Below are 27142 nucleotides of genomic sequence, written 5' to 3'. Positions count from 1 at the left end.
GCTGGAGAAATTCTATGCAAAAAAAGTTAAAAATAAAAATGCAAAAATTTAAAAACAAACAATTTTCAAAATTTTCAGGCTAGGAGTACCTTACTGACACAAAGCGGCTACAATTCTCCAAAATTCTCAGCTAGCGTTCAACTCACTCAAGTAAAGGTCTATAATGGTCTGTAAATCTTCCATACGTTCTTATCTCAAACTTTGGAAGTTTAAAATAGATAAAGTTAAATCTCCCAGAAACCAAGACCCACAACGTCTGTAGAGACAGGCTAGATAGGGGTCATGGATTTGATAAAGCACCTTTTTGTAGCACAACCAAAGCGGTTTACGTTTGTTATATACAGGCACAGGCTGTCTACAGTGGGCTAGTCACAATTGTGTTTGACCCTGGGACTAAGTGAATTACCAAGACTCACAAGGAGCTACAGTGGGAATCAAACCTGGATCCCCATGTCCTTAACCCACTGCATTAACTATTAGACTACTCCTGAAACAACAGTCCGCACCTGCCTATATTTGCACTGTTCACCACCACAGGGCCCAAGCAGCAATGGCCGCTCCTTCCTCCTTCGCTACCCGGGCTTCTCTCCTAACCACCGAACCCCGTTGCCTGAACATTGGCTCAAATTCAAAGCCTAGAGTTCTCGCAAGTTCGGAATATCTAACAAGAACCCAACAGTGTGGTGCAAAACAAAAGGATGGAAGTGGATGACCCATCACAAGTACAGCAATCCTCCCTTACCATGGCTGTGTCTGCAGTGAAAAAGATCGTCTATTTCCGGTCCGCTGGTGATAACGGGCCTCCGGCAACTGGGAACCTGGACGGGACAAAGTGGTGAGTGCACTGCACCGTCCGACTTCACCGACACTGCCCCCTGCCTGTGGAGGACTCCGTAAAGTCTCTGAGAAATGAATAGGCGTCGTCAGCTCCTCCTCCGCTTGTGTCAGTTTCTCTACCAAGCAGGTTAGATTGCGGGAGGCTCAACGCAGAGTTCCCGAACGCAAATTCGTGAAGTTGGAGCCGTGCGGCGCTCCGTATATGGGTGTAGTTGCTGCGATAACATGGCGGAATCGGCGGCGGCGTTGGTGGTCGCAGGAGGTGGAATCGCTGGAGTGACCTGCGCCGAGCAGCTGGCCCTGCTCTTTCCATCTCGTCCAGTGCTTTTGTTAACAGCGTCGCCCTTAGTTAAAGCCGTGACTAACTTCAGGCAGCTCTCCAGGGCCTTGGAGGAGTTCCAGGTGGAAGAGCAGGCGAGCACCGTGCTGGAGAGCCGCCATGCCAACATTCAAGTGATCCAGTCGACCGTCAGGCGGCTGGAGAGTGCGGAACACCGGCTGTGGACGGACGACGGGCAGCAGCACCGTTACGAGAAGCTGTGCGTGTGTACAGGAGCCAGGCCCAAGTTGATCTCCGACGGCAACCCTCACGTGCTGGGCATCCGTGACACGGACAGCGCCTGGGAATTCCAGAAGCACCTCACGCAAGCCAGACGCGTGGCAATCGTAGGGAACGGGGGCATCGCGCTGGAGTTGGCGTACGAAATCGAAGGCTGTGAGGTGATTTGGGCAATCAAGGACAAGGCGATTGGTAACACTTTCTTCGACGCGGGGGCGGCTGAGTTCTTGATTCCACAGCTGGTCGGGGAAAAGCCGGAAGTGCCCGTTGCTTGCAAAAGGACCAAATATACAATGGAAAGAAAGTCAGAACGTGAACAAAAAGGAGGGAGACAAGGAGACGCTACTGAACTGGGCTCTGCTTTGGGTCCTGATTGGCACGAAGGCTTAAAACTAAAAGCAGCTAAGGACTTTTCCCATAGAGTTCACCTTGAGACCTTGTGTGAAGTAAAGAAGATCTATGTCCATGAAGAATTTAAGCAGTTAGGTGAAGTGTCTCTGGCTTTTCCTAATGGTGAGAATGATGAGAAAAATACAAAGTTGGATCTGGAGATGTGGCCAGTCTATATTGAGTTGACAAATGGAAAGATATATGGCTGTGATTTTATTGTGAGCGCAACTGGAGTTTTACCAAATGTGCAGCCTTTTCTGAGTGGCAACGATTTTGCTGTAGCTGAAGATGGAGGCCTAAAGGTGGATGACCATATGCGTACTTCCACAGCTGACGTGTATGCAGCAGGTGATGTCTGCACAGCTTCCTGGAAACACAGCCCACTCTGGCAACAGATGAGACTGTGGACTCAGGCTAGACAGATGGGATGGTATGCAGCTAAATGCATTGCAGCGGATATATGTGGCGAACCTATTGAACTGGACTTCTGCTTTGAACTCTTTGCTCACGTTACTAAATTTTTTAATTACAAGGTGGTTTTGTTGGGAAAATTCAATGGCCAAGGTTTGGGTTCAGATCATTACTTAATGTTGCGATGTACCAAAGGGTGTGAATATGTTAAAGTGGTGATGCAAAACGGACGAATGATGGGGGCTGTGTTGCTTGGGGAAACAGACTTAGATGAAACATTTGAAAATTTAATTTTAAATCAGATGGATCTTTCTGCATATGGGGAAGATCTTTTGGATCCAAATATTGATATAGAAGATTATTTTGATTAACAAAAACATTGCTTTGGTCTCATACCCTGTAATATATAAAAATTGAATACGTTCTCATTTATTTTGGGGGGAATAAAATTGTGTATAGTGCCTGGTGAAGAAAGCTTATTCTTAAAAGTAATCTCATAAGTACTGTGAGTGAGCACTTAGCTGGCAGAAGGAGGGTCACTTTAGTGTACAAAAGGATTGTGAAACAAAATACATGTTGGCTTCATGGAGCACAAATAACAACTCATCTATAAACGATGTTACAGCTGCTGCGACCAGCTTATGGATTGGCTATCTTAATAAATCAGTCACCTCATCTGAACAGTTTAAATGTCACATTCTGCATTTTAAATGTTCTGATAGCATTTTGATAGGGCCTCTGTATAAATGCTGATAGGACCTCTGCATAAATGCTTCTTTTGCTTCCAACTGTCTGTTGGAATTGATGAGTCAAAATATGCTGAGTCTGTAGTAGTGATTCGCCTGCAGTGCTCTGGCCATATCCAGCAATACAGTGAATATGGATTAGAGATTTGCAGTTGGTGGAAGCTGTATATGCCAGTATCTCATGCATATTCAGTATGGATAATCTGAAAACCTAATACGCTAAGGCCCTCAGTTTCAAAAGAGAAAAACATTTTTTTTAAGTGTCATAATGCAGCATTTGGACAAAAATCTTCTCAAAATGTCCAAGCTGGTATTTTTAAAACCTGTTTTACGAACGGCTATGCAATTTTGTCTGCAGTGCATTCAAATCACAAGGGTGCATTTTGAAGGTGGGCTTAGGGTGTGCCTAACACCTGGACATTTTTCAGCCATAATGGAACAAAATGAAAACGTGCAGCATGAAAATCTAAATGCTTGGGTCTAGACCTGTTTTTATAATGAAGAAGCAGAAAAAGGTGCCCCAGCTGACTACTGGAGCCAATCAGGGATGACACCCCCAAAAAAATAAAAATAGTACTTACCTGCCTCTATGACAGCCTCAGATGTTATATATCTAGGTCTATTAGAGCAGCATGCAGGTCTTTGGAGTAGGTTAGTGGTTGCTGCAGTGTACTGTAGACAGGTGGACCCAGGCCCATACCGGCCCCTACCTGTTAGACTTGTGGTGGAAACTATGAGTCCTCCAAAACTCAACCAGAAACCTACTGAACCCACACATAGGTGCCCCCTTCACCCATAAGCTGTATTGTAGTGGTGTACAGTTGGAGTTAGTGGGTTTTGGAGGGCTGAACAGACAAGATAAAGGAGCAACTGTGAGATGTGTACCTGGGAGCATTTATATGAAGCCACAGCAGTGCCCCATTGGGATGTCTGGAGGACCAGTCTACTATATCCCAATGGCTTGTTTCTACATTTTTCACTTGCAGTTTTTTTTTTTTTTTTTTAATGGCCTGAAAAGATAAATGCACAGAGCACAAAAACTTGTAACAAATGGTATTTTTGAGAAAAAAAAAAGACGTTTTGTGGTTTCAAAAAGGGTCATGTTTTCTATTTGGAATTTGGATGTTTAGTGCAAAATGTATAAATTCTGACTGGGATATCATTTCAAAAATGCTTCTCTAAGTATATTCTGAGAACTGCCTGTTTCTGGATCTGATGGGTTCTGGCCACAGCCTTATTTTCCCATCATTTTAAAAATTAATTTTTGTCTAAAGATTTTTAGCATTTGACTTGTACCAGCTTGGGCATTTCAAATGCCAGAGCGTGGTCCAGATCACTATTTATTTATTTAGATTTTGCTCACACCTTTTTCAGTAGTGGTAGCTCAAGGTGAGTTGCATTCAGGTACTCTGGATATTTCTCTGTCCCAGGAGGGCTCACAAGCTAAGTTTTTGTACCTGAGGCAATGGAGGGTTAAGTGACTTGCCCAAGATCACAAGGAACAGCAGTGGGATTTGAACCGGCCACCTCTAGATTACAAGACTGGGTGCTCTAACCACTAGGCCACTCCTCTATGAACACTAGACTAAGGCCCCTATTTACTAAGCCGTGCTAGAGGCGTGTTAATGCTTTTAGTGCGCACTAACTTTGTAGGCGCCCACAATATTCCTATGGGCGCCTACACAGCACATGCTAATTTTGTACACATGCTAAAAATGCTAGCGCACCTTAGTAAATAGAGCTCTAGGTTTGCTAATGTGCATGAATGCATGTTTCTTAACACAAGCCCTATTTGCAGTGGGACTTAGCATATAACTAGCATTAATAAATTTAACCCTCTATATGGCAAGAAGAGAGCAGCTGCAAACGTTTCACCCTATAATATTAGTCCATTCTATAACGCATGACTTTTGTGTAGTCTATACCAAGGTAGAGTAGAAATATCACACTGGGCCACAAACATCCATGTTTGTTTCTGAAGGTGAAACAGCTGTAGAGCAACTTTGTAAGTCTGGCATAGGAATAATTTAGCAGCACTAGTGTAAAGATTTTACTCCTTGCCTAAGTACAGAGTGTAATTTCGTTTGAGTGCTTGTTGCCCTGTGGGGGATGATTTTTTTTTTTTTTAAATATGCTCTGTAGAGAATCCCCAGGTACGCTGCTGTTACTAAGTCTATATTGGAAGCAGGTGTGAATACTCTGATCCTTATTTTCTATCTTTTATATCTAGAATATTTCCAAATACTGCTTCTACTGATTTTGCCAGCTATTGCTGTATGTAATACTGTAGCAGTCTTTTGGCAGTTATTCTAAAGTGTCACTAGGATTAGTATATGTGAAATGATTCAAAAGAAACAAAGGGTTAGCCCCTATCTGGCACTGACACACTCCAACTACATGCATGTAGCATTTAGAAAATAATTTTTAAAAAACCTATTTTGGTTGTAAAACACCAAGTTACTTGCTTTCATGTTCTCTAGGTCCTCTCTTAAAGTATGCATAGTGTAATCTGGTGCACAGTGGGTGTGCATAAATCACAGCTCAACTCCCACATATATTTAAAAATTCACTGGTAAAGTATATTCCAACATGCCTGCTCTTGATAATATATAATGTCTGCACATTCATTCTAAGTGTAATTTCTGCCAGATTTGTGCTAATATTTTATACAGACACCTAGGTGCATTTTATTAACCTAGGCACCCAGTTTGTTTGGATTTAGCTCACATTTTTCACTAGTACTGTCAAAGTAAGTTACATTCGTGTACACGAGCTATGTTTCTGTTTGTGGAGGCTTTACATTCTAAGGGATCCTTTTACCAAGCGGCACCAAAATGCACTACCATGAGGTGCGTGCAGATGCCCTGCAGTAGTTCAGGCATTTGCACATTTCTCTGGTGCTAAAAAATAACTTTGTGCCCAGCGCTAGTCGGTTGGCACAGCTGCATGGCAAACAATTAGTGTATGGTTGGTGCAAGAGCCCTTTCCGCCTACTAAATAGGTGTAGATAAGGGTTCATATGCTAATAAAATTAGCACCTGGCCAATAATAGAAAAAAATGGAAATGGAGCCATTTTACAGCCATTCTAATCATATTGCATGGCCCCTTTTAGCATAGCTTAGTAAAAGGGCCCCTAAATTTGTACGAGACATGTCCGAGGTCACATGGAGCAGCAGTGGGATTTGAACAGTCTGGTACTCAAAGCAGAAGTTGATCATCCTTGAGACAGCACAGCCTTAGCTTAGTACCTGCTTTTGTTTGGAACAAACTTTTTTTTTTTTATGTGGACATTGGTGGTTGAGCTCATGTTTAATTATTGATTGGGATTTATTAAATTCCTCTGTGAAGAGATTCACCAAATTACAAATATGGAGAACAATTTAGTGGTCTGGACACATTCCAAGGCATTTCTGAATATCTGTAATGAAATTTTGTAAGGATATTTTAGAAGTTATAGTGTTTACTCTTACATTGGTTAAAATACAGCATTTATTAAGAACTAGTAAAAAAGACCTGTTTCTGACACAAATGAAACGGGCGCTAGCAAGGTTTTCCTTGGAGTGACTGTGTGTGAGAGAGTGTATGTGAGAGTGACTGTGTGTGAGAGAGAGAGTGAATGTGCGAGTGTGTGGGTGAGAATGAGAGTGTGCAAGTGCGTATGTGAGACACAGTGTGAGAGAGAGAGAGAGTGTGTTTCACACAGATACAGTGTGAGAGAGAGAGTGTGTGTGTGTGAGACACAGGCTGTCTGTGAGACTGAATGTATGAGACCAAGAGAGTGTGTGAGTGACTGTGACACAGAGAGAGTGAATGTGATACAGTGTGAGAGAGAGAAAGACATTGACTGTGATAGAGAGTGTGTGTGTGACAGAGATACATCCTCCCCCCTCGCTCTGGTGTCTGAGCGTTACAGGGAAGGACGCTGAGCTCTGGCTGTGCTTCAAGGAACTGACCAATGCTATTTAATAGAATGCACTCCAACATTCTGAAGCTGAGAAACCTCATGTGGTTGGTCACTTCTGCTTGTGACAAACCCGGAAGTACGTGATATCAATTCAGGAGATGGATACAGAGAGCAGGAATGCCTCAGCCATGCAGTCAGCTTCTTCCTCTATAACATTAGCAAAATTCACCCTTTCCTCTCTGAGCACACCACCCGAACTCTCATCCACTCTCTCATTACCTCTCGCCTTGACTACTGCAACCTACTCCTCACTGGCCTCCCACGTAGCCATCTATCCCCCCTTCAGTCCATTCAAAACTCTGCTGCACGCCTTATCTTCCGTCTGGACCGATATACTCATATCACCCCTCTCCTCAAGCCATGTCACTGGCTTCCGATCAGGTACCGCATACAGTTCAAGCTTCTCCTACTAACCTACAACTGCACTCGATCTGTAGCCCCTCCTCTACCCTCATCTCCCCTTACGTTCCTGCCCGTAACCTCCGCTCTCAAGACAAATCCCTCCTTTCAGTACCCTTCAACACCGCCAACTCCATGCTCCGCCCTTTCTGTCTTGCCTCACCCCATGCTTGGAATAAAGTCCCTGAGCCCATACACCAGGCCCCCTCCCTGCCCATCTTCAAATCCTTACTCAAAGCCCACCTCTTCAATGTTGCCTTCGGCACCTAACCTCTATACCTCTATTCAGGAAATCTAGACTGCCCCAACTTGACATTTCATCCTTTAGATTGTAAGCTCCTTTGAGCAGGGACTGTCCTTTGTTAGACTGTACAGCACTACGTAACCCTAGTAGCACTCTAGAAATGTTAAGTAGTAGTAGAATGTTGGAGGTGTGTTTTATTATATAGGATTAGATCTGTCAATTCCTCCTCTTCCCATTTTTTTTGTGTTTATTTGATATATTTCATTATGATATGTAATCTTTAGAAAGTATACTGCAGCACAAACAAACTTAAAATAGAGGACAACAGCATTTTGCAAACTTGTTAAATTGAACATAGGAGAAACATATGTTAGAGCAATTAGATCACAGAGCTGTTGAAGGCAGCTTTAATTCGATTTATGAAAGTTTCCAATCTAAGAGCTGTTGCCAGTGCATTCCACAGGACAGGTGCAATAAAGCTCTGGAGTATGATCTGTTAAGATTAAACCTAGCAAGAGAGGAGACCAACCACAGCTTAGTATTGGATGAGCCAAGAGAATGAAAAGGAGTGCAAAGGTATAAGCAAACTAAGCAGAGAGAGATTTAACTTTACAGGTCAGCTAATATGTGTCAATACCAAGAATTTTAAAGTGTAGTATACAGTAGTCTGAGAACCAGGTACTGCAGCTTTGTGATCCTGGGCAAGTTACTTAACCAGCCATTGCCCCAGGTACAAATGTAGGGAAAGAGAAAGAACCTATATGTGTAAACCACTTTGTTGTACCACAGAAAAAGGTAGTATCAAGAATCTTCGTAAACACAATGGTGCACAAGACATGATCCTCTTTTTGTTGCGTAGAAGACATCCCAGATTTTAGATTAAGTAACAGAAGTTTTCCTGGCTAAAGGGTATATGTTAGAGCATGCTCAATGAGTAACCCCCCCCCCCCCCCCCCCCCATGGTGCTTATACAATGCATCAGCTATGCAGGCATTCGGGGGGGGGGGGGGGGGGGGGGGGGGGGGGAAGAACCCAGCTAAGGCTTTTTTTTCTTGTAGTGGGTAGAGAAGAACCTGGTTCTTCTTTGTATTATGCCTGCCTCGCCTCACTTCACAGCAAGAGCCCATTGGGACTGCCTAGGTAGCAGTGGTGACTGCTCAGTGCTGGTATTTTTCCTATGCAGGAGCTGTAAGTTGCTAACACTTGTGAGTTAAATTGCAAACCCTGTCCATATTCAAGTTCTTTTATGGCACAGTCAGAGATAGTTTCAGGTTTGCTCGATTTTCCGCTAAGGAAAGCTACCTCAAACCTCCGAACAAGGGACCATTCCAACGGAATTTAAACACACCTTGTATAATACGGAGTAGATTAATATCACAGGTTCCTACTGTTCGTGCAGGTCCAAATGGGGAAGAACAGACCCTGGCTCTTTTTATATATATATATATGGGTCTTTAATAGTAATATGTACTAACTGTGTGCTATTTGCAATAGGGCTCAGTTTATGGACTGGGCCCTGTGGTAAAATTGTGTATTAATTGCAATTTCACTAACAGCACTTGCTGGCACTTCCTACTATGTAAACACACCCACCATTTGCCTAGTTGACTTCCCAGCATAGCCACAGTATATTTCAATATGCTGGAGGCTTAATGTGTGCAAAATCTGAATAGGCAGATCCTGCTCTCCTAACTAGCTGTAGGGTCCTTAGGACAAGTTTGGGATGCCCTGGCTCCATCCAAGCACAGCTAGAGAATGTTAACCTTCCAACAGCCACCCCACCCCCATTTGCACCAAATGCAGAAGTTACAGCATCTTCTTCCACTTTAGCCTGTGAAGCAGTATCCTATAGGCATAAAGATACCTAAAGCAGATGTAGTGTAGGCTAGTATGTCAGTGAGAAAAAGCCCACTGTTGTGGGAAATGTTTGGAAAGGAATTCAAAATGGAGGTGTTGAAATAAGAGCCAGGTGTCAAGTTTTCTCCAATGTGAAAGTTGCTCCAGGATCCACAGCCTAGAGCTAGTTCCCCATTTATAAATAGGCCTTAAAAGGTAAGCATAGTGGTGTATGTGCCCACTGGACTATGGCACTAAGCCATAGTTGTAGGCAACCGTCTTGTCAACAGCAGAAGTGCTGCCATTCTGTATATGATTTTTTTTAAAAAACGCTTTGGCACACTGAGCAGGTCAATGCTGCACATACCTATTTATCTGTATACTCACAGTAGGCTTGCATCTAATGTATATCCAGATACTACTACTACTTATTTCTATAGCGCTGTAGAAATGATAAGTAGTAGTACTAGTGGATTATCCTATCCTGCATTAAAACCATGTATCTACTGAACATAGCACTGGGATTTAATCACTTAAAGTGTTCTTGGTCCCCTCCTCTTTTCTATCTACACTTCTTCCCTTGGTTCATTAATCTCATCCCATGGCTTTTCCTACCATCTCTTTGCTGATGACTCCCAAATCTACCTTTCTACCCCTGATATCTCACCTTGCATCCAAACCAAAGTTTCAGCATGCTTGTCTGACACTGCTGTCTGGATGTCTCAATGCCACCTGAAATTAAACATGACCAAAACCGAGCTTCTCATTTTTCCCCCCAAACCCACCTCCCCGCTCCCCCCGTTTTCTATTTCTGTTGATGGCTCTCTCATTCTCCCCGTCTCCTCAGCTCGAAACCTTGGGGTCATCTTTGACTCTTCTCTCTCCTTCTCTGCTCATATCCAGCAGATCGCCAAGACCTGTCGTTTCTTTCTTTACAACATCTTTAAAATCCGCCCCTTTCTTTCCGAGCACTCTACCAAAACCCTCGTCTACTCCCTTGTCACCTCTCGTTTAGACTACTGCAATCTGCTTCTTGCTGGCCTCCCACTTAGTCACCTCTCCCGTCTCCAATCGGTTCAAAACTCTGCTGCCCGTCTCGTCTTCCGCCAGAGTTGCTTTACTCATACTACCCCTCTCCTCAAGTCGCTTCACTGGCTCCCTATCCGTGTTCGCATCCTGTTCAAACTTCTTCTACTAACCTATAAATGTACTCACTCTGCTGCTCCCCAGTATCTCTCCACACTCGTCCTTCACTACACCCCTTCCCGTGCACTCCATTCCCTGGATTATCCTTCTTATCTGTTCCCTTCTCCACTACTGCCAACTCCAGACTTCGCGCCTTCTGTCTTGCTGCACCCTACGCCTGGAATAAACTTCCTGAGCCCCTACGTCTTGCCCCATCCTTGGCCATCTTTAAATCTAGACTGAAAGCCCACCTCTTTAACATTGCTTTTGACTCGTAACCACTTGCCTCCACCTACCCTCCTTCCTGTACACATTAATTGATTTGATTACTTTATTTTTGTCTATTAGATTGTAAGCTCTTTGAGCAGGGACTGTCTTTCTTCTATGTTTGTGCAGCGGTGCGTACGCCTTGTAGCGCTATAGAAATGCTAAATAGTAGTAATAGTAATACAGAGGCCCTTTATCATATTATCAAATACAAAATGTGTTCTACTTCAGCCATGATGTGATGCAGGACAAATCACAGAGGAGGAAGAGTGAGCAATGATGCCTCCAGTGTGGAAAAGTCACTTATAACTGATCCCAGGATCAGTGTGCTTCACACCCTAGTACTTGATCAACAATCCTGAACGCTGATCTCTCATATGCATATTTATTTTGCAGCTTATGACAACAAAACAGACTGGGTTATGGCCCTTGAGGACTAGACTTGCTCCCCCTTGATTATGTATGATACTGACGAGGTCTTCAGTTACATTGAAGGCTAGTAGGGGAAGCATATATGGATGTCTGCTCAAAATCTAGGCTAAGAAAAAGGGGAACACAAAAAAAAGATCCTTCAAAACAGAAATGTTTCAAACTTGAACATTTTCATTACATTGTCAAAGCTCCATCTTTGTACAGTAGTCATGAGTAATTTGCTTTGTGACCACTAGGTGGCACCATAGCACTTTGCTATAGAACCCCTAACCAAATTATACAAAACATTTTGAAAAATCCCAAAATGAAATGCTAGTGGGTACCATATTCATCTCTTTATCCCTTCAGTAGTAGTCGGTATTTATAACAGTCAAACTTTCGCATCTATGAGTGTCCTATTGTTGAGGAAACTTAAAAGGATCAGAACAAAAAAACAAAACAAACAAAACTAATTTTTCCTGAGCAAATCCTTCAGAACTGAGTGAAACCCATGCTTTTGGGGCCAATGCTGTCCTGGCTTTTACCATGTTGCATGTACGGACTTGTTCCGACTACAACTGCGTTACAAATCTGTACATGCAATCAAGAAAGTTGGCCAAATCTACCTTTCCTATACCATCACCACACCTCAACTCTATTACCAACCCCCAAGCTGCTGCAAACTGCAAAATTGAACAAGCAAAAAAAAAAAACACAGCTGCACGCTGTTCACAGCCATTTGAACAAGTTCCTTTGCATTAGCTACAAGGTGTGGAAATGTCCTTCCAGGATTTCAGAGCAACTCCAGGTTTTCAGTTGCACATTTTTTCCTAATCACCTCTCCTGTTGTGCTTTCCAGAGAGAAACAGCATATACTAACTCCTTCAAAAATGGGAGAAGCTACAACAAAGTTAGGCAGATGTACCCGCTTCCTACCAAGATGTCTACCAGTTCATAGAAGAGTATTTCTTTTTCTTGCCAGGGAGGAACAAGATCTTGACCTGGGGTTTCCATTTACCTGCCTGGAGCTAGGCCTGCAGAATTCACTAGCCTGTTTTGTTGGAATTTAAAATGAAATAACAAAAAAAAAAAAAAAAAAGAGAATAGTGATGGTGTCTCTCAATACAACGAAGAGGGGCAAAAACAAGTAGACCAAGGCCTCTTAGTTGGGGGCTAGACACCTTCTAAAATGAGCTGTATAACCATCCAAATTACCATTGTCACTGTTCCTTCTTTCATTTTGAATTCCTTGTTTGAATGGAAACAAGTCAGCAGTTTGGCGGACAATCTGCTGTAAAGTCAAACTCATTCTGCCCCAGCCAAAGTTCTGGGAGCTCATTGGCTCTGTCTAATCCCAGCTCCACCACCAGTGACATTAGAACTTCTTCATCCACAGGGTCAGAGTCAATAATTCCAGGGCCATGGTGGGTACTGCTTGTGGGTGCCAGTGCTCCTGAGCCCAGTGGCTGGGAGCCAAAACTCCAGGTCTGAAGGGAAGCAGAGTCACCCGGATGTGCAGAAACGGTCACTCCATGGTACTGGCTGTTTAGTTTCTGCAGCTGCATGCTGGCCAGTAGATGAGGTGACGTCTGCAGGCTGAATGCTGGGGCTTTTGTTGGCTGTGCCATGGAAGCTGCAGAAGATGTTATTAGTCCTGCAGCAGGAACATGAGAGCTTCCACCACTGGCCTTGTTGGCACTCATGCCTGTCCCTGGATAGTGTACAATTGTCACAGCCTCATGGTCCTTCATGCTCAAACTGGGAAAAACCAGAGAACTCATCTCCTGCCCTTGAAGGGTCCTGAAACACAAACAAACAAAGAGGGCTTAGATAGCAGGTGGTTCCTTTACAAAATATGAAAGTGGGACCTTACAGCCCTCGACATAACCTGGGGAGGGGGATGCTACAGAAACAGCCTAATATTTGATCTCCTCCCCACCAAAAAAAAATAAAAAAACACACACATACAGATCACTGGTGCAGATCCCTGAATCAGCAGCTTTGAAAATTTTTCCTACCTGCTGGGGAGATCTTTTTTTATTACACTACTTAATAGGTGGGTTACAAAGGAAGTAAATAATATACATTAACTACCTCTACTTCAGGAAGCAGGTGAAAGCTTGGCTCCTCAACCAGGCCTTTACTGGAAGAAGTAACTAACTTGTTAGTCTCACACACACAAGGATTGACTCGGGCTGCACATACTGCAGTGGGACATGTTTATCCACTCCTACCCTAGCTGAAATAATATTTAACCATCTCTCTGACCTCACATGCAACTTTCTTCAAATCAATCACCTTACTTTCTAATTCATCTATATGTTACAACTTTGCCTTACCCCTCACTACCAATTATAATGTTCTAGTACATATTGTGTTGTCATTGCAAGTAGTATACCATGCCATACTTTGTATTGTTGCTCGAATATTTTTACTGCTCTAATTGCCTACTGCTCATGTTTGATCTATCCTTACTGTACACCACCTTAAGTGAATTCCTTCAAAAAGGCTGTAAAATCCTAACAAACTGTGACAATGTTTCCAGAAGTTGTCCCAGCTATGTGTACTGACAAAGGTTGGGCACATTCCTGGATCCGGAAGGTCAGTGTATGATTATCTGCTTAGATTCTAGGTGTGAACCCAGAGACAGACCATCTGAGTTATGAATGCAATGTTAAGAGTTGTTAGCTTCCCACGAATGCCTCCAAGGACATGCCAAAGTCAACAGACCTTGAGCACAAAGGAACTTCCCCACTCAAGCTCCTTTAGTGATTTGTCAGGACTGGCTCAGTCAGCAGCAGAGTCCAGTATGAAAACTTGTTTTAGATGACGTGGAAGGGCATAATCAAACAGGGCGCCGAAGTTTTCCTTTGCGGGGAAACCTGTATTATCGAACAAGATGGGCGGCCAAATCTCAACATTTAGGTCGACCTTAGAGATGGTCGTCCCCGATTTTCGGTGATAATGGAAACACAGGACGCCCATCTCAGAAACGACCAAATCCAAGCCCTTTGGTCATGGGAGGAGCCAGCATTCGTAGTGCACTGGTCCCCCTGACACGCCAGGACACCAACTGGGCACTGCAGTGGACTTCATAAAATGCTCCCAGGTGCATAGCTCTATTACATTGTGTGCTGAGCCCCCCCCCCAAACCCACTCCCCACAACTGTACACCACTACCACAGCCCTTAGGGATGAAGGGGGGGCACGGGCCTGGGTCCGCCTGCCTGAATTGCACTGTAGTACCCACTAAAACTGCTCCAGGGACCTGCATATGATATTTGAGGCTGGCAAAGAGGCTGGAAAAAATATTTCTTTATTCTTTTTTTAGGGTGGGAGGTGGTTAGTGACCACTGGGGGAGTAAGGGGAGGTCATCCCCGATTCCCTCTGGTGATCATCTGGTCATTTAGGGCACATTTTTGTGGCTTGGTCGTAAGAAAAAAAAAGGACCAAGTAAAGTCGGCCAAGTGTTCGTCAGGGACGCCCTTCTTTTTTTCCCATTATCGGCCGAGGACACCCATATGTTAAGCACACCCCAGTCCTGCCTTCACTATGTTTCCGACATGCCCCCGTAAACTTTGGTCGTCCCTGTGATGGAAAGCAGTTGAGGACACCCAAAATCGGCTTTCAATTATGCTGATTTGGGCAACCCTGGGAGAAGGACGCCCATCTCCCGATTTGTGTCGAAAGATGGGCGCCCTTCTCTTTCGAAAATAAGCCTGTTAGTGGCACATTCAGGCTACTTTATGTTCAGCTTCTGCTCTTCAGGCCAGTCCAACCATGAAGCATCCACCTGGAGTGACCACATTTGGGGGGGGGGGGGGCAACAGTGCAGCAGGCATTTCAGCACATTTACACTGAATGCACAGAACAGTCTTGCAGATGACTAGGTCTAATTTTTGAGGAACATTTATCTTTTACATATACAAAGTTAATTAAAAAAAAAAAAAACACTACTCTATGAAAAATTCCATTGTTAACCTAACTATATAACTCCTGTAGGAAGGACAAAAAGCTCAGTCTGACCCAATGCAGAGGGCCAGGTTACAAGGTCTGTAAGATCAGGAAGCTTTGTTTTGGGGTGTTTACAGAATACTGCTGGACAATGCGTGTGCACCCCTGGTATTTTTCTTCCCTATAGAAGAATGTAGCCACTGCTGGATTACATACTAGTTGCTTGACTAAAGCACCCCATTCCTTTTCCTCGCTTCACTGTTATATAGGCAGTATTACTGAAAAACTAAAAAGAAAAACATAGCATAGCCATCTTTGAGTCCCAGCCCCTTCCTCCAACATAGACTTCCTGTAATCTAGGAAACCAGTGCAAGGGGTAGGGCCATATTAGGACACTAGGGTCCTAAAGCAATGTGCTGGATTTGTGCCATCACAGCAGGTGCCCTGGTTAACTCCTCTCCTAGTCCATTTAGACTTTAATTATTCATATATAGACAAGTTTTATACATAGTTATAAAAAAAATGTTGCTTGGGAACACACAATGCAAATGGTAATTTAAGACACTCAACATGATACATAGAGGGGCATAATCGAGCACGGTCGCCCAACTCCGAGGACGGGTCCGCGAAGGGGCAGGACAGACTGTATTTTCAAAAAATATGGGCGTCCATATTTTGTTTCGATAATACGGTTGGTGCCGGGCAAATGCATTGGATTTGGGCAGATTTGAGCTAGGCGGTATCGATTTTCAGTGATAATGGAAACCAAAGCTGCCCAGCTCAAAAATGAACAACTCCAAGGCATTTGGTTGTGGGAGGGGCCAGGATTCGTAGTGCACTGGTCCCCCTCACATGCCAGGACACCAACCAGGCACCCTAGGGGACACTTGTAAAAAGTAAAATACCTCCCAAGTTCATAGCTCCCTTACCTTAGGTGCAGAGCCCCCCAAATCCCCCCCAAAGCCCACTCCCCACAACTCTACACCATTACCATAGCACTTATGGGTGAAGGGGGCACCTAGATGTGGTTACAGTGGGTTTTGGGGGCGGTTTGGAGGGCTCCCATTTACCAGCACAAGTGTAACAGGTATGGGGGGGGATGGGCCTGGGTCCACCTGCCTGAAGTCCACTGCACCAGGGACCTGCACACTGCTTTGATGGAGCTGGGTATAACATTTGACGTGGCATACAGGCTGGAAAAAAAGTTTTTAAAGTTCTTTTTTTTTTGGTGGGAGGGAGTTAGTGACCACTGGGGGAGTCAGGGGAGGTCATCCCCGATTCCCTCCGGTGGTCATCTGGGCAGTTGGGGCACTTTTTGGGGACTTGTTTGTGAAAAAAAAAGGGTCCAAAAAAAGAAGCCCAAAGTCTCGCTACTGCCGCCCTTCTTTTTTTCAATTATCGGCCTAGCGCGCCCATCTCTCCTCGGCCGATAAACACGCTCCAGTCCCGCCCTCACCACGCCCCCGTGAACTTTGTTCGTTCCCATGACAGACTGCAGTTGGAGGTGCCCAAAACCGGCTTTTGATTATACCGATTTGGCGCCCATGAGAGAAAGGTGCCCATCTCCTGATTTGGGTGAAATATGGGCGTCTTTCTCTTTTGAAAATAAGCTGGATGGTATATTTTAAAAAAACTATTAAGGAGTAACATGCCTAGGTGCCTCTAGCATTACACGTAATGAGGTGGATTTCTGGCATGGAAACAGGCCATTTTGTAACGTTCCTTGTTTACAGAACAAATAGAAAAAAAAAACTGCAGCACACAAAGCCGGAGACCTGAGAGCACCTTCTAACTCAGGAAGCAGAAGAACATGAGAATTCAAGCTTATGCAAGTGTTTGGTGCACTGAATCCAAAGCCTAAAACAAAAGTATTTGTGTTCTACAACCCAACACAAAAATGGCTTCCAGCCATCAACTAATCAGAATTTAACTTGAGCATTTATCTTAAGTCCTAATGGACAACATTGACTGTTTAAATCCTAGTCCCAACTATGAACTACAGGGAGCAACACCTACTGTACATGATTGGGCAATAGAGCAATTAGTGGTTCTAATCTAATGCTCGAGACAATGGCCCTTTATTCAGTAGTTCCAACGTCAGCTTCTCGTGCAGTATGCTGCTATGGAAAGCGACCTTCATTGTCTAGAAAGCTTTGATATGCAAGTGTCTATATTCAACATTGTATTGCCTCTTCTCATTATCTTCTAGCAACTGATAGTCTGTAAGGAGTTCCATGTGACTTCCCAAATTTAGATCTTCATTTTACATAAAGAATCAGAGGTGGGTGTCAGTTCATAAACAGAGTGCCTTATGATTCAAGGATTTCAGGACATGCTTGCTTCATTATGGCAAGATGGCAACACTCAAAACAGCTTTTGAGAAGGAATATTACCTAGCATAATATGAACCTGTAATGCAAATCTGTCGCCTGTACTCAGACTGTGACTACCTAGTGCACATGTAGTGCTTTAGCTAGTACTCCCAGACTGAGTCACTGCTTGTATTCTGTGTGTAGGTACACTAGATAAATGGAGTTTGTTCTAGCTATATTTTTAGACATGGCCTCCAAACACAAGACTTCCCACAAAAGGGTTTTACAATATCACAAAAGAGCTTAAGATCTCATGCCCTCTTCTTAGTATAGGAATACCCTTTTCATACTGCAATCTGTTGCAAGAACCACTACTCAGTACTATATTAAAGTATGATGTATATTCCTGTTGTATGCTGTGCTGCAGAACATGGAAACAAATCATGACAGCAGATAAAGACCAAAGGGCCTAGTCAGTCTTCCCATCCATACCAACTGCTCAGCTCTCCAATCCCTTCCTCTCCCCTCAAAATCCTCTGGGCTTGCCCCGTGTTTCAGATATTGTCCTTTTCTCCAGCACCTCCACCAAAGCTTATTCCATGCATCTACCTCTTTCAGTTACTCTGTTTATCCTCATCCTGTGAACCCCTCATGCCAGAGCCTCCATTCTATTGAAGGAAGTACAGAATCCCTGGAGATACAAGAATGATCAGGACAGGGCGTCAGTTGTGTCTGTTGTCTCCTTCCTGGTTGAGCTTGCATGCTCACACACTGACTCAAAAGGCAGCATGGTGCCACCCCACACTCAGCTTGATGCCCTGGGTATCTGCTTACCCATACTAGATAAATGATGAATCACTTGAGTAACATGCACAGGGTGGAAGTTCAATACAGAAGAGGAACAGTGCAACTATTTTATCCTTGGGTAACCTGCACAGAGAGGCGGTGATTCTCTATTGATCTAAAAGTTAGGCATCGGGATGATATGAGCTAAATGCAGATTTTATAATGGCAGTTGTGTGTACAACTGCCATTATAGACTACTAGCATAAACCTACATTTCTGTACCTAACTTTAGGTGCGAGCACTTCTGCTAGCTCAATGGCACATAAATGCTTTCATCTAACTGTAATCAGCAAAACAAAGGAGGTAAAATACCTCACGTGACCGTGAGATGTAGAAAAAAAGTGAGGAAAAAACCAAGGAGGATACCAAAAAAAAAAAAAAAACTATTAGGATTAAAAGCAACCCGACATGCCATTTTTTCAAGGAGAAAAGATTGGAGGAAGATTTATATTATCCAATAATTGGGCATCAATTCTCATCGGTGTATTAAATTACACTGCTACACCCAGATTGCTCAAGACCCCCGAGGCAGGCCTTAGGGCTGAAACACGGCCGTGTTGGGTCGCTTTTAATCATAATAAAGTTTTTTTGGTATCCTCCTTGTTTTTTTCTGCATCTAACTGTAGACACACCCCTGACCTGCCCATGCCCCTCTTCAAGTTGTGAGCTCTGCAGTTTGAGCATGCAACCGATAATACTAAGGGCAGTTACAGCCAATTAGCAGCTAATTCATTAAGCTACACATGCAACTGACCTTATTTGGTTTAATATGCAAATTTGCACACTTGTCAGAAATGTGAGTGCGCAACTTTATTAAATTAGGAGGAGAATTTGCAGCAGTCCTAAACTGAGTATATCAGGCAACCAGGTAAGCTGTGAAGGGGCTTTTGTAGCAGCTGCAATCCTAAGAACAATGTTGGTGCCAATATTAGACTTCCAAGGCGGCTTAGGAGAAAATCCAGAAAATAAACCCAGTGTCAACAGGTGTAATAGGATAGGAATTTAAAACCAGGACTGTCTACAGTCAATGATGTGAAGCTGCTTGATAGCTCCGTTCACAAGCATTCCACAGAGATACCATCCTCTTACATTTGCCCTCTTTCCCTCCCCACAAACTATTGTGGTCTGACTGGACTTCTAGGACAACAGTGATCTGATGAGAATGAAAGGCCCAAGAGCTTGTCTCGACGGGCCCAGTTAAACGAGGGCTGGGCCCGTTCGAGAAGGCTCTGAGGGCAGTGGGGTGAAGAGCATGTGGTTATGGGGGGGGGGGGGGTCGTGTTCGGCTGGTGAGCACGTGGGCAGCTGGGATTGGTCAGATCAACAGAAGCTGACAGCACAGAAGCAACACAGGCAGCTGATTGGAGGATAGGTTGCTGGGGGGCGGGGCTGTGGGAAGGGAATAGGGGCTCTGCTTCCTCCGAGGCTCAGGGCGTCGTCTGATCCTCGGAGGCAGTTTTGCCCTCCCACCCTCTCATGTACTGGATGTGAGGAGGCTTATCTGTGTGGTGTTGTAGATGTTTTTCAGGAATGGCATCGGAGTTTGTCGCAGCAGCAAAAAACCCGAACTACAGAAGCAATGGCTCATGGGGGGGCTGAGCCAGGTCATTAAGATGGGTCAGGTGACCCGGAATAATGTGTGGAGGTCCACACGGGCCAGGCCTCTTGCTGTGAAGGCGGAGTCGAAAGGGTGAAGAGTTGCGGTGACAGCCGGAAGTGGAAGTTGCTGCTTTGCTATCATGGCGAGCGGCGGAGGGGGCAACTGTGGGTGCTTTTGTTATGACAACTGTAGCTCGGGGGTGGGGGTTATCCTATATGGATGTTAATTGGAAGTTTAAATGTTAATAAATCAAGCTGCGGCCTATGGTTATTCCACAATTGTGTGCAGAGAGTTATTGAGTGAAAGCGTACGGGGGGGGGGGGGGGGGGGATGTGGGGACATGCCTGGTAGAACGGGTCCCAGCTCCAAGATTTAAGGATGGTAGATGCATGAACAGCCTTCCCAGGGAGGTGGCGAGTATCTGAATTCAGGATAACATGGACATCCCACAAAGGATCTCCAAGGGAGATGAAGTTATTGACAGGCTGGGTATTTGGTTTGGATAGGTAGACCCGATAGGTCATATAATGCCATCATGTTCCATATTTCTACAGTATGATGGCAGAAAGACCATATGACCCATCCAGCCTGCTCAACTGATATTCTTCCACTTTGGATAAATGCTGAACTGTAACCCAACACCAACTCTTCCCCATGACTTACTGTATAGCCATGTGTGTTTACGGGAGAGTTGTGCATGAATTAGCAGGGTGGGAGGAGTGGAGGGACATGAAAAAAATGCAGGGATGGAGTCTGAAAGGAGGGAGAAGAAGTAGAGGGATGAAGAGATGAAATCTAGAAATGATAGCAGGAAGGAAGGGGAGAGAAAAAGTTGACGAACCAGAAGTATGTTGAGCATTGAAGAATAAGAAGAGCTTTTAATGGTGATAAAGAGGGAACGGTCACAGAGATACACAGAAGGTCAAGTGTTCAGCAGAAATGGAGAGGGCAAAAGGTGAGTGAATGAACAAGGGAAATGGGTGTGGGGGCGGTTTTATATCGGGACTACCAAACTCTTGCTCTTGTTGGGGGGGGGGGGTATATTGGAGATGAGACCCCCCCCCCATCCTATAAATTTTATAGTGTGTGTGTGTATAAAACTGTTTGCAGATCTCGAAACACTATTAGGATGGAAGCCCAATAAATAAGGGTTGCATAAAATGCAACCTGAACTTCCTCTGCCCAAAACTTAGTTCCTAGGGGAGGATCTTCTGCCAGGGAGGATACTGCAAACCAGGGAGGTGAACCTATTGTTGTTCAAAATAACCAACAACAATTATAATGTTCCCGTTTCACTTTTCCCTCGTCCCCACTTTTTGGTTCTGTCCCTTTCCTGTACTAGCTCCCTCCCAATTTTAGCTGGTTATCAGTGGTATGGATGGAGTTTCTCCAAGCCTCACTCTCTTCTTCTCAGTTTATATTTTACCTGCTTGTCAGATGGTTCATCGGTTATCACCAGTAACTTCAGCTCAGTAGCAGATGCTTATCCCCATTTACCAGCGGATCAAGTCCTTTAATACACTGTGAATTGTTGGGGTTCAGCTCAGGCCTTTTCAGTAGTAGGTATTTTCCAGTTCCCAGAGGGCTTACACTTTAACCCCCTAACTGGTGCTGATTGGCACTAATTTCCTATTCCACAAATTGTGCGTGCAAAATCCATGGTGCACAACTGGAATGGGGTGTGCCTGGAACTTGGCATGCAAGGTCTAGAATACTTTTCTCTCCATTTAGATTTTGCTCACACCTTTTCAGTAGTATCTCAAGCTGAGTTACATTTACACTGGGTTATTCCTTGTCTCTTGAGGGCTCACAATCTAAGTTTGTACCTGAGGCAATGGAGGGTTAAGTGACTTGCCCAAGATCAAGTAGTGGGATTTGAAATGGTCACCTCTGGATGTCAAGACCATGCTCTAACCACTAAGCCACTCCTCCATCCTAGCAGTCATGCACCTAAGCATGAGCATTTATACCATCCATTGAGCCTAAGTGTTTGCACTTAAAATTAGGCACCTAACCGTGGACTTAGGCTAGTCTTCTATAGGTAATTACTGATATAAACATCACGTGGACCCATTCTCACTCTATATGAACCATTACAGTTCTTTCCAAAGATGCTTTGTATTGTGTTTTTAGTATATTATATACCCCATCATAAGCAGGCTTTCTGACTGGTTTATCAGATACACAAACTTTTATCATCATCTAACTTTAGGTGACCTTTTGAGAATTATAAGTCTGTACCTGAGGCAATAGAGGATTAAGCAAGTTGCCCAAGGGATGTCAGTGGGTTTTAAGCCTGGCTTCCCTGGTTCTCAATTGACTGCTAGCCACTAGGCTACTTGAAAGACAGGGAGGGGATAAGAACCCAGAGATTTGATGAGACAGCTCTGAGTTCTAATCTCCACTCTGCCTCTCAAGGACATTTGTCAACTGAAATAGTTCTAAATATGAAAACTCTGAACACCAAAAAACAAACAAAAAAAAGTGTTGGCAGTCAAAAGAGCTCATAGTAATTCCGTTTTACTTTGATCAGCCTCTCTCTTTGGCACCTTTTTTATATCCTGCTGTCTTCCTCGTTTGATTATTGCACTACTGCGTAATTTCCACATCAATTGCTTTTACTTAACGGGTGTAAGCCACATAGAGCTGAATAATTACTATTCGGATTATGTGGAATATAAGAACCACAATAAATAAAAGAACCAAACAAAATGTTTCACACAGGGATTTACACTGTAAATCAAAGAAGACGAGAGCCCTCCCTGAAGGTGACCTTTGTTCGACGAGGGCTGGGGCAGCCAGAAACTAGTCTGGGTTATAAACCGCACTTTACTACAACTGGTCCCAGCACACAAAATAAGACGCCGCTTTCATCTCGACAACCCCCTTTGGCCACATTTCGCTTTCTGATCGTTGTGTCCTAGATTTCATCAGACCGCTTTTTCCAAGCTGCTCCGAGTACTATGATCGTAAATGGAAACATTTAACAAAGTGGTCCAAAGTTTTAAAGCAGGTTTCCTTATTAACACTTCCAAGGCTGAGGAGGGACACTGGGTTTCTCAAAAACCCTTTAACTTCGGCCATATCAAAGGCTAGACCCCGAGACTGGACTGCCTCCGAGAATCAACAGGCTTTGTGTATAGAGAAGGCAGGAGGGCGGCTGTAAAATATGCAAATACCACATAGACGTTTATCGGACTCGCAAGCGCTTAGAACCTTTTCTGGCAGACTTTAATCTCTCTCCTTCTCCGGAGACAACACCAAAATAAGATTTTGATGCCTAAAAACTACCCAGAACTACCTAAACTGTAGGAAATCATTGAAAACAGTATTGTTCAAGAAGGCTTAGGTTCAACATAATCAGAATTATCCCTTATTATAAGATCCAATAGACTCTAATCACATCTTATCTTTCATATTTACTACTGATTAATTGTTATTCATATCCTACTTCAATACCCATCGCTGTTTAACTTATTTTTTTATTCTGCTAAATTTGAAAAATTGTACTTCTTGCATTGTAACTTACAATATTCTTGTAAGCCACTTTGAGCCTGCTATCATTGGGAAAAGGTGGGATACAAATGTGATAAAAAAAATAAAGCGTTACTGTTAACGGTTCTGCACTGTTACGATTCGCTACAAGCTCACTAGATCTTAAAACTTTAAATTTACTATAAGAATTATCAGGCACCCAACCCCCCCCCCCCCCCCCCCCTACACACACACACCAGAAAAGCACCCAAGGCGGATACCCCTTCCCTAGCCCCGCGTAGGGGCAGATGGTACCAGCAGGTTTCATAACTTTCATGCAATCAGAGCCGGTCCCCATTTATTTGGTTTAGATAAATCGGCGTCTAAAGTGCTTTGCAACGTGCAAGCTTTCAGCCTCTTGTTTACATAACCCCCGCCCGTGTTTAAACTTAGAGCAGAGTCCCCTGAAGACATTTTCCCCTGAACTTCGCTGCATTAATGAATTGCAGATCTGCTTCGGTTCCACTGCTCCGTTTCTTCCCCAGTAAGACCAAAACAATGGGCGTTAAAAAAAAAAAAACAAAGTTAGATTAAACCCTTCTTTCCATAAAAGCTACCTACAATTAATCATTACATTCCCCAGCGATCGGCACATCCAAGTTCAGGAAATGTTCGCTTACCAGTCAGAGCAGCACCGGCTGGGCTTTGAACAGCAAAGTCAAACTCGCCTGGGAAAGATCGGAAAGGAGCCACCAGAACCACGGAGCCCATGAATGGATCCCTGAACCTCTACCGTCCCCCTTCGGGTTGTCTTGTGTATATGTTGCTTGAATAAGGATCCCGGAGGAGAAGAACTAAGCGCCTACCCCGGCTTCTGCATTTAAGTAAAGCCTTCTCTCTCTTATAACCGGTTCAGAATGATCACTGCCTGCAGCACATGTCAAAAGCAACGGGGGGAGGGGGGAGGGCAGTTTCAGTGGTAAAACGCGGGGTGGAGTGCTGGCTAAAGAACTGGACTGCTGGGAGCTGGTGGTACCCACAGGATGGGGGAGACGACTAGCAAACGGGAATCAACTAAAGCCAGCCCCCTTCCTCTAAAACCTGAGAGATTTTTCACCCCTCATTCTTAGCCCTCCACCGACCGACGGGGAATTAACTGATTATCAGAGCGGTAAAGAGTGTGAAAGTCTTACAAAACTCACTTCAACCAGAGATGTGGATGCCAGGGAGGGGCAGGATGGAGTAAATGTACTCTGGACTTAGGGGAATTGCCATTCTTGATGAAAGAAAAGGACGTCAGTATCCCTTCCCCTGTTGTAGGGGAGGAGGAGGGGGGGGGGGGGAGAGAAATTAGGGATGTCTTATGCTGCCACTGATGAGAAGAGGGAAATTTCTAGGAGGAAGATGATACTGAAGGGATAAACTTCTATAGAGAAATTCCTTCCTGCATCCAGAGACACATGACAGCTCTGGAGTCACGCTTTGACGCTGGCAGTTAGGAATTATAGCTACCAATATTAATCCAGAGGTGTCAGGTCTAATCCAGATGCCCGGAGAAGAGTTTAAAGATCAGAAACTGCCAAAGAACATAATCTACATTTAAAATAATAATAAAAAAAATCTAGCAAGGAAAGATGTGGATGTGTGGTTTATACAGAATCTGAACGATTAATTTAATCCCCTAGTGTCCGATGTAAAAAATCAAATTCCGTAAGAACCGCTCCATTCAACGAAAATAAGCAGGGAGTATGATCAGAAAACTACTAACGATTTTATGTATTTTAAAAGACATTCAATTAGCACACCAATGGCTACTCATTCGTGCCGATGTTAATACAATAAGAAAATTTTCGCTTATAAATTAATTGTATGGTCGACTTTGATCCAGCTGCAAATTAGGCACCGGCTTTGCAACAAGATTATCTCGGAGGTGAAATCTGAAAGAAATGTCAAAAGGATACCATCTCATTGCTTGCCAAAATTAAATAATACAGTCATCATGCTTTGAGCTATATCAAGATATATCGGATATATCAAGAATCTAATAAACATAAACATGAGTCTGAAACAAAAAATTTCGACTGGGATTATTGGCATTTTTAAATCGCCAGCTTTGGGATTTTATATAATAACTTGGTTGAATACAAAGCCAGAACAGATAGAAAAGTGTGTGTCCACGGTCATCTAGAGAATCAGTTAGACTGTTAGAGCAATGTTTACTTATTTTAGGAGCCCAAATTATGTTTTTTGCCAACTGGAGATGAGTAGGCAAGTGTCCCTTGAGCAGGACCTAGCCAGTGGTAGAGGAAAACCGTGAATTTATGACTCAGGACAGAGGTTTTCAATCCAGTCCCTGGGGCACACCTAGCCAGTCGAGGTTTTCAGGATGTCAATGGGGATATCCTGAAAACCCCTATTGGCTAGGTTGAAAACCTCTGCTTTAGATCACTGTCATTCCTGAGTCTTTTAAACAGAAAACTTCTGAACTAATTTAAAGGGCATGTACCCTTTAAAAAGAATATTGATAGAGTAGATATTAATTTAACACTTTATTTTGTCTTGGGGTTCCCCTGTTGAAATTTGATTGTTATTGCAATCATTCCCCACATTTTCTAAAGTTAAAATCCAATAAATTTAATTAGGGAACGGGGAATCTCAAACCTTTAGGTTTTGGATTATTATGTCATAACATTTTATAGAATGAATTAGAGCTGCCAGGGTTGCAATTCTAACAAGGGTTCTATTGATTTTGTACTAAACCATGAGGGGGAAAAATAAACACTTTAATGATTTGGGATTACACCTGACCCCCCTGGATTTTATTCCCACCTGAAATTAATAGATCCCCACCTGGTATTTGTCTGTAACCCTAAAGCCTGCATGATTGATGAGGATGGACTGGTTTATCATTTTCAAGCTGTCCTTCTCAGAGGTTCTGTTTAGATTCCCACCCCTCCCCCTCACACACAGTGCTTCTCTGACTAGTTTCCCCTTTCACTGGCTGGCTGCCCTCATCAGACACAATTCCCAGGGCAGCAGAAGTTTAATAGGCTGTGATACCTTCAAAGGGCCAGCAATAACATGTTAGAGTACACAAGCTTTTGTCACACATGTGTCTCTTCTTCAGATGTTACCTGAAGTCTCTCTCATCCCTCCTTTAACTTAGATCATTTTTTAATTACAGGCCAGCAACCCAGATCCCATAAGTTAAAAACCATTTTTATCTAAGTTAATTTTGTCCATAAACTATTCTGCAACTTCTTTTTCCTGCATGCAGTCTTGCCCTGCACAGCTGCATATGCTAATTACTTCGTTATTTGTTTATGATAATCCTTGGGGTCAGTCATCAAGGGTGTGCTATCACTGTTTTTAAAGCGGGGACTTTTCTCATTCCTGAATTAAACATAGCCAGCATTACCCAGGCCATTCTCTATCTATAGTGTGATATAGTGAATCTCTGCTATCCTGACATGTCCTGAGAGAAAGCTATTTCCCATCTACGTGGATCATAGAGAACCTTAACATCATTATCCGATTCTCTGGTCTCCAGTATGGGAGTGACAAACATCCCTACTGTATATTTCTTTAACAGGGTTTGCATGAATTGTAATTATACAATTGTGAAGACATTTCAGAATATTTTGCCACCAAAATAGAGCGCACTAAACCTGAGCTACCTCTAGAACAAAGTCAGAGTTTCATGGT

The 27142-nt window shown here is 43.6% G+C and overlaps 2 protein-coding genes across 2 annotated transcripts; one reads left to right on the top strand and one right to left on the bottom strand.

Moving 5' to 3' along the window:
• Positions 1–756: 756 nt before the first annotated feature.
• On the top strand, positions 757–2887 carry PYROXD1 (pyridine nucleotide-disulphide oxidoreductase domain 1). Its single transcript, XM_030210250.1, has one exon. It carries the CDS (start codon positions 1063–1065, stop codon positions 2566–2568), a length of 1506 nt encoding a protein of 501 aa, XP_030066110.1. The 5' UTR covers positions 757–1062; the 3' UTR covers positions 2569–2887.
• An 8330-nt stretch (positions 2888–11217) lies between these two features.
• Positions 11218–24347, bottom strand: CITED1 (Cbp/p300 interacting transactivator with Glu/Asp rich carboxy-terminal domain 1). Its single transcript, XM_030209386.1, has 2 exons — positions 24118–24347; positions 11218–13050 (listed from the first exon to the last, which is right to left on the bottom strand). Exon 2 carries the CDS (start codon positions 13029–13031, stop codon positions 12519–12521), a length of 513 nt encoding a protein of 170 aa, XP_030065246.1. The 5' UTR covers positions 13032–13050; positions 24118–24347; the 3' UTR covers positions 11218–12518.
• Positions 24348–27142: the final 2795 nt, after the last annotated feature.

This window comes from Microcaecilia unicolor, chromosome 7 (assembly GCF_901765095.1).
Source record: "Microcaecilia unicolor chromosome 7, aMicUni1.1, whole genome shotgun sequence".
NCBI classification, from domain to species: Eukaryota; Metazoa; Chordata; class Amphibia; order Gymnophiona; family Siphonopidae; genus Microcaecilia; species Microcaecilia unicolor.
Note: the sequence above shows the minus strand (reverse complement) of the source record. Positions and strands in the feature narration are given on the sequence as shown.

Bases quoted from the DNA above. Each gene is read 5' to 3' on its own strand.
- PYROXD1 (XM_030210250.1), top strand. From the start codon at position 1,063: ATGGCGGAATCGGCGGCGGCGTTGGTGGTCGCAGGAGGTGGAATCGCT.
- CITED1 (XM_030209386.1), bottom strand. From the start codon at position 13,031: ATGAGTTCTCTGGTTTTTCCCAGTTTGAGCATGAAGGACCATGAGGCT.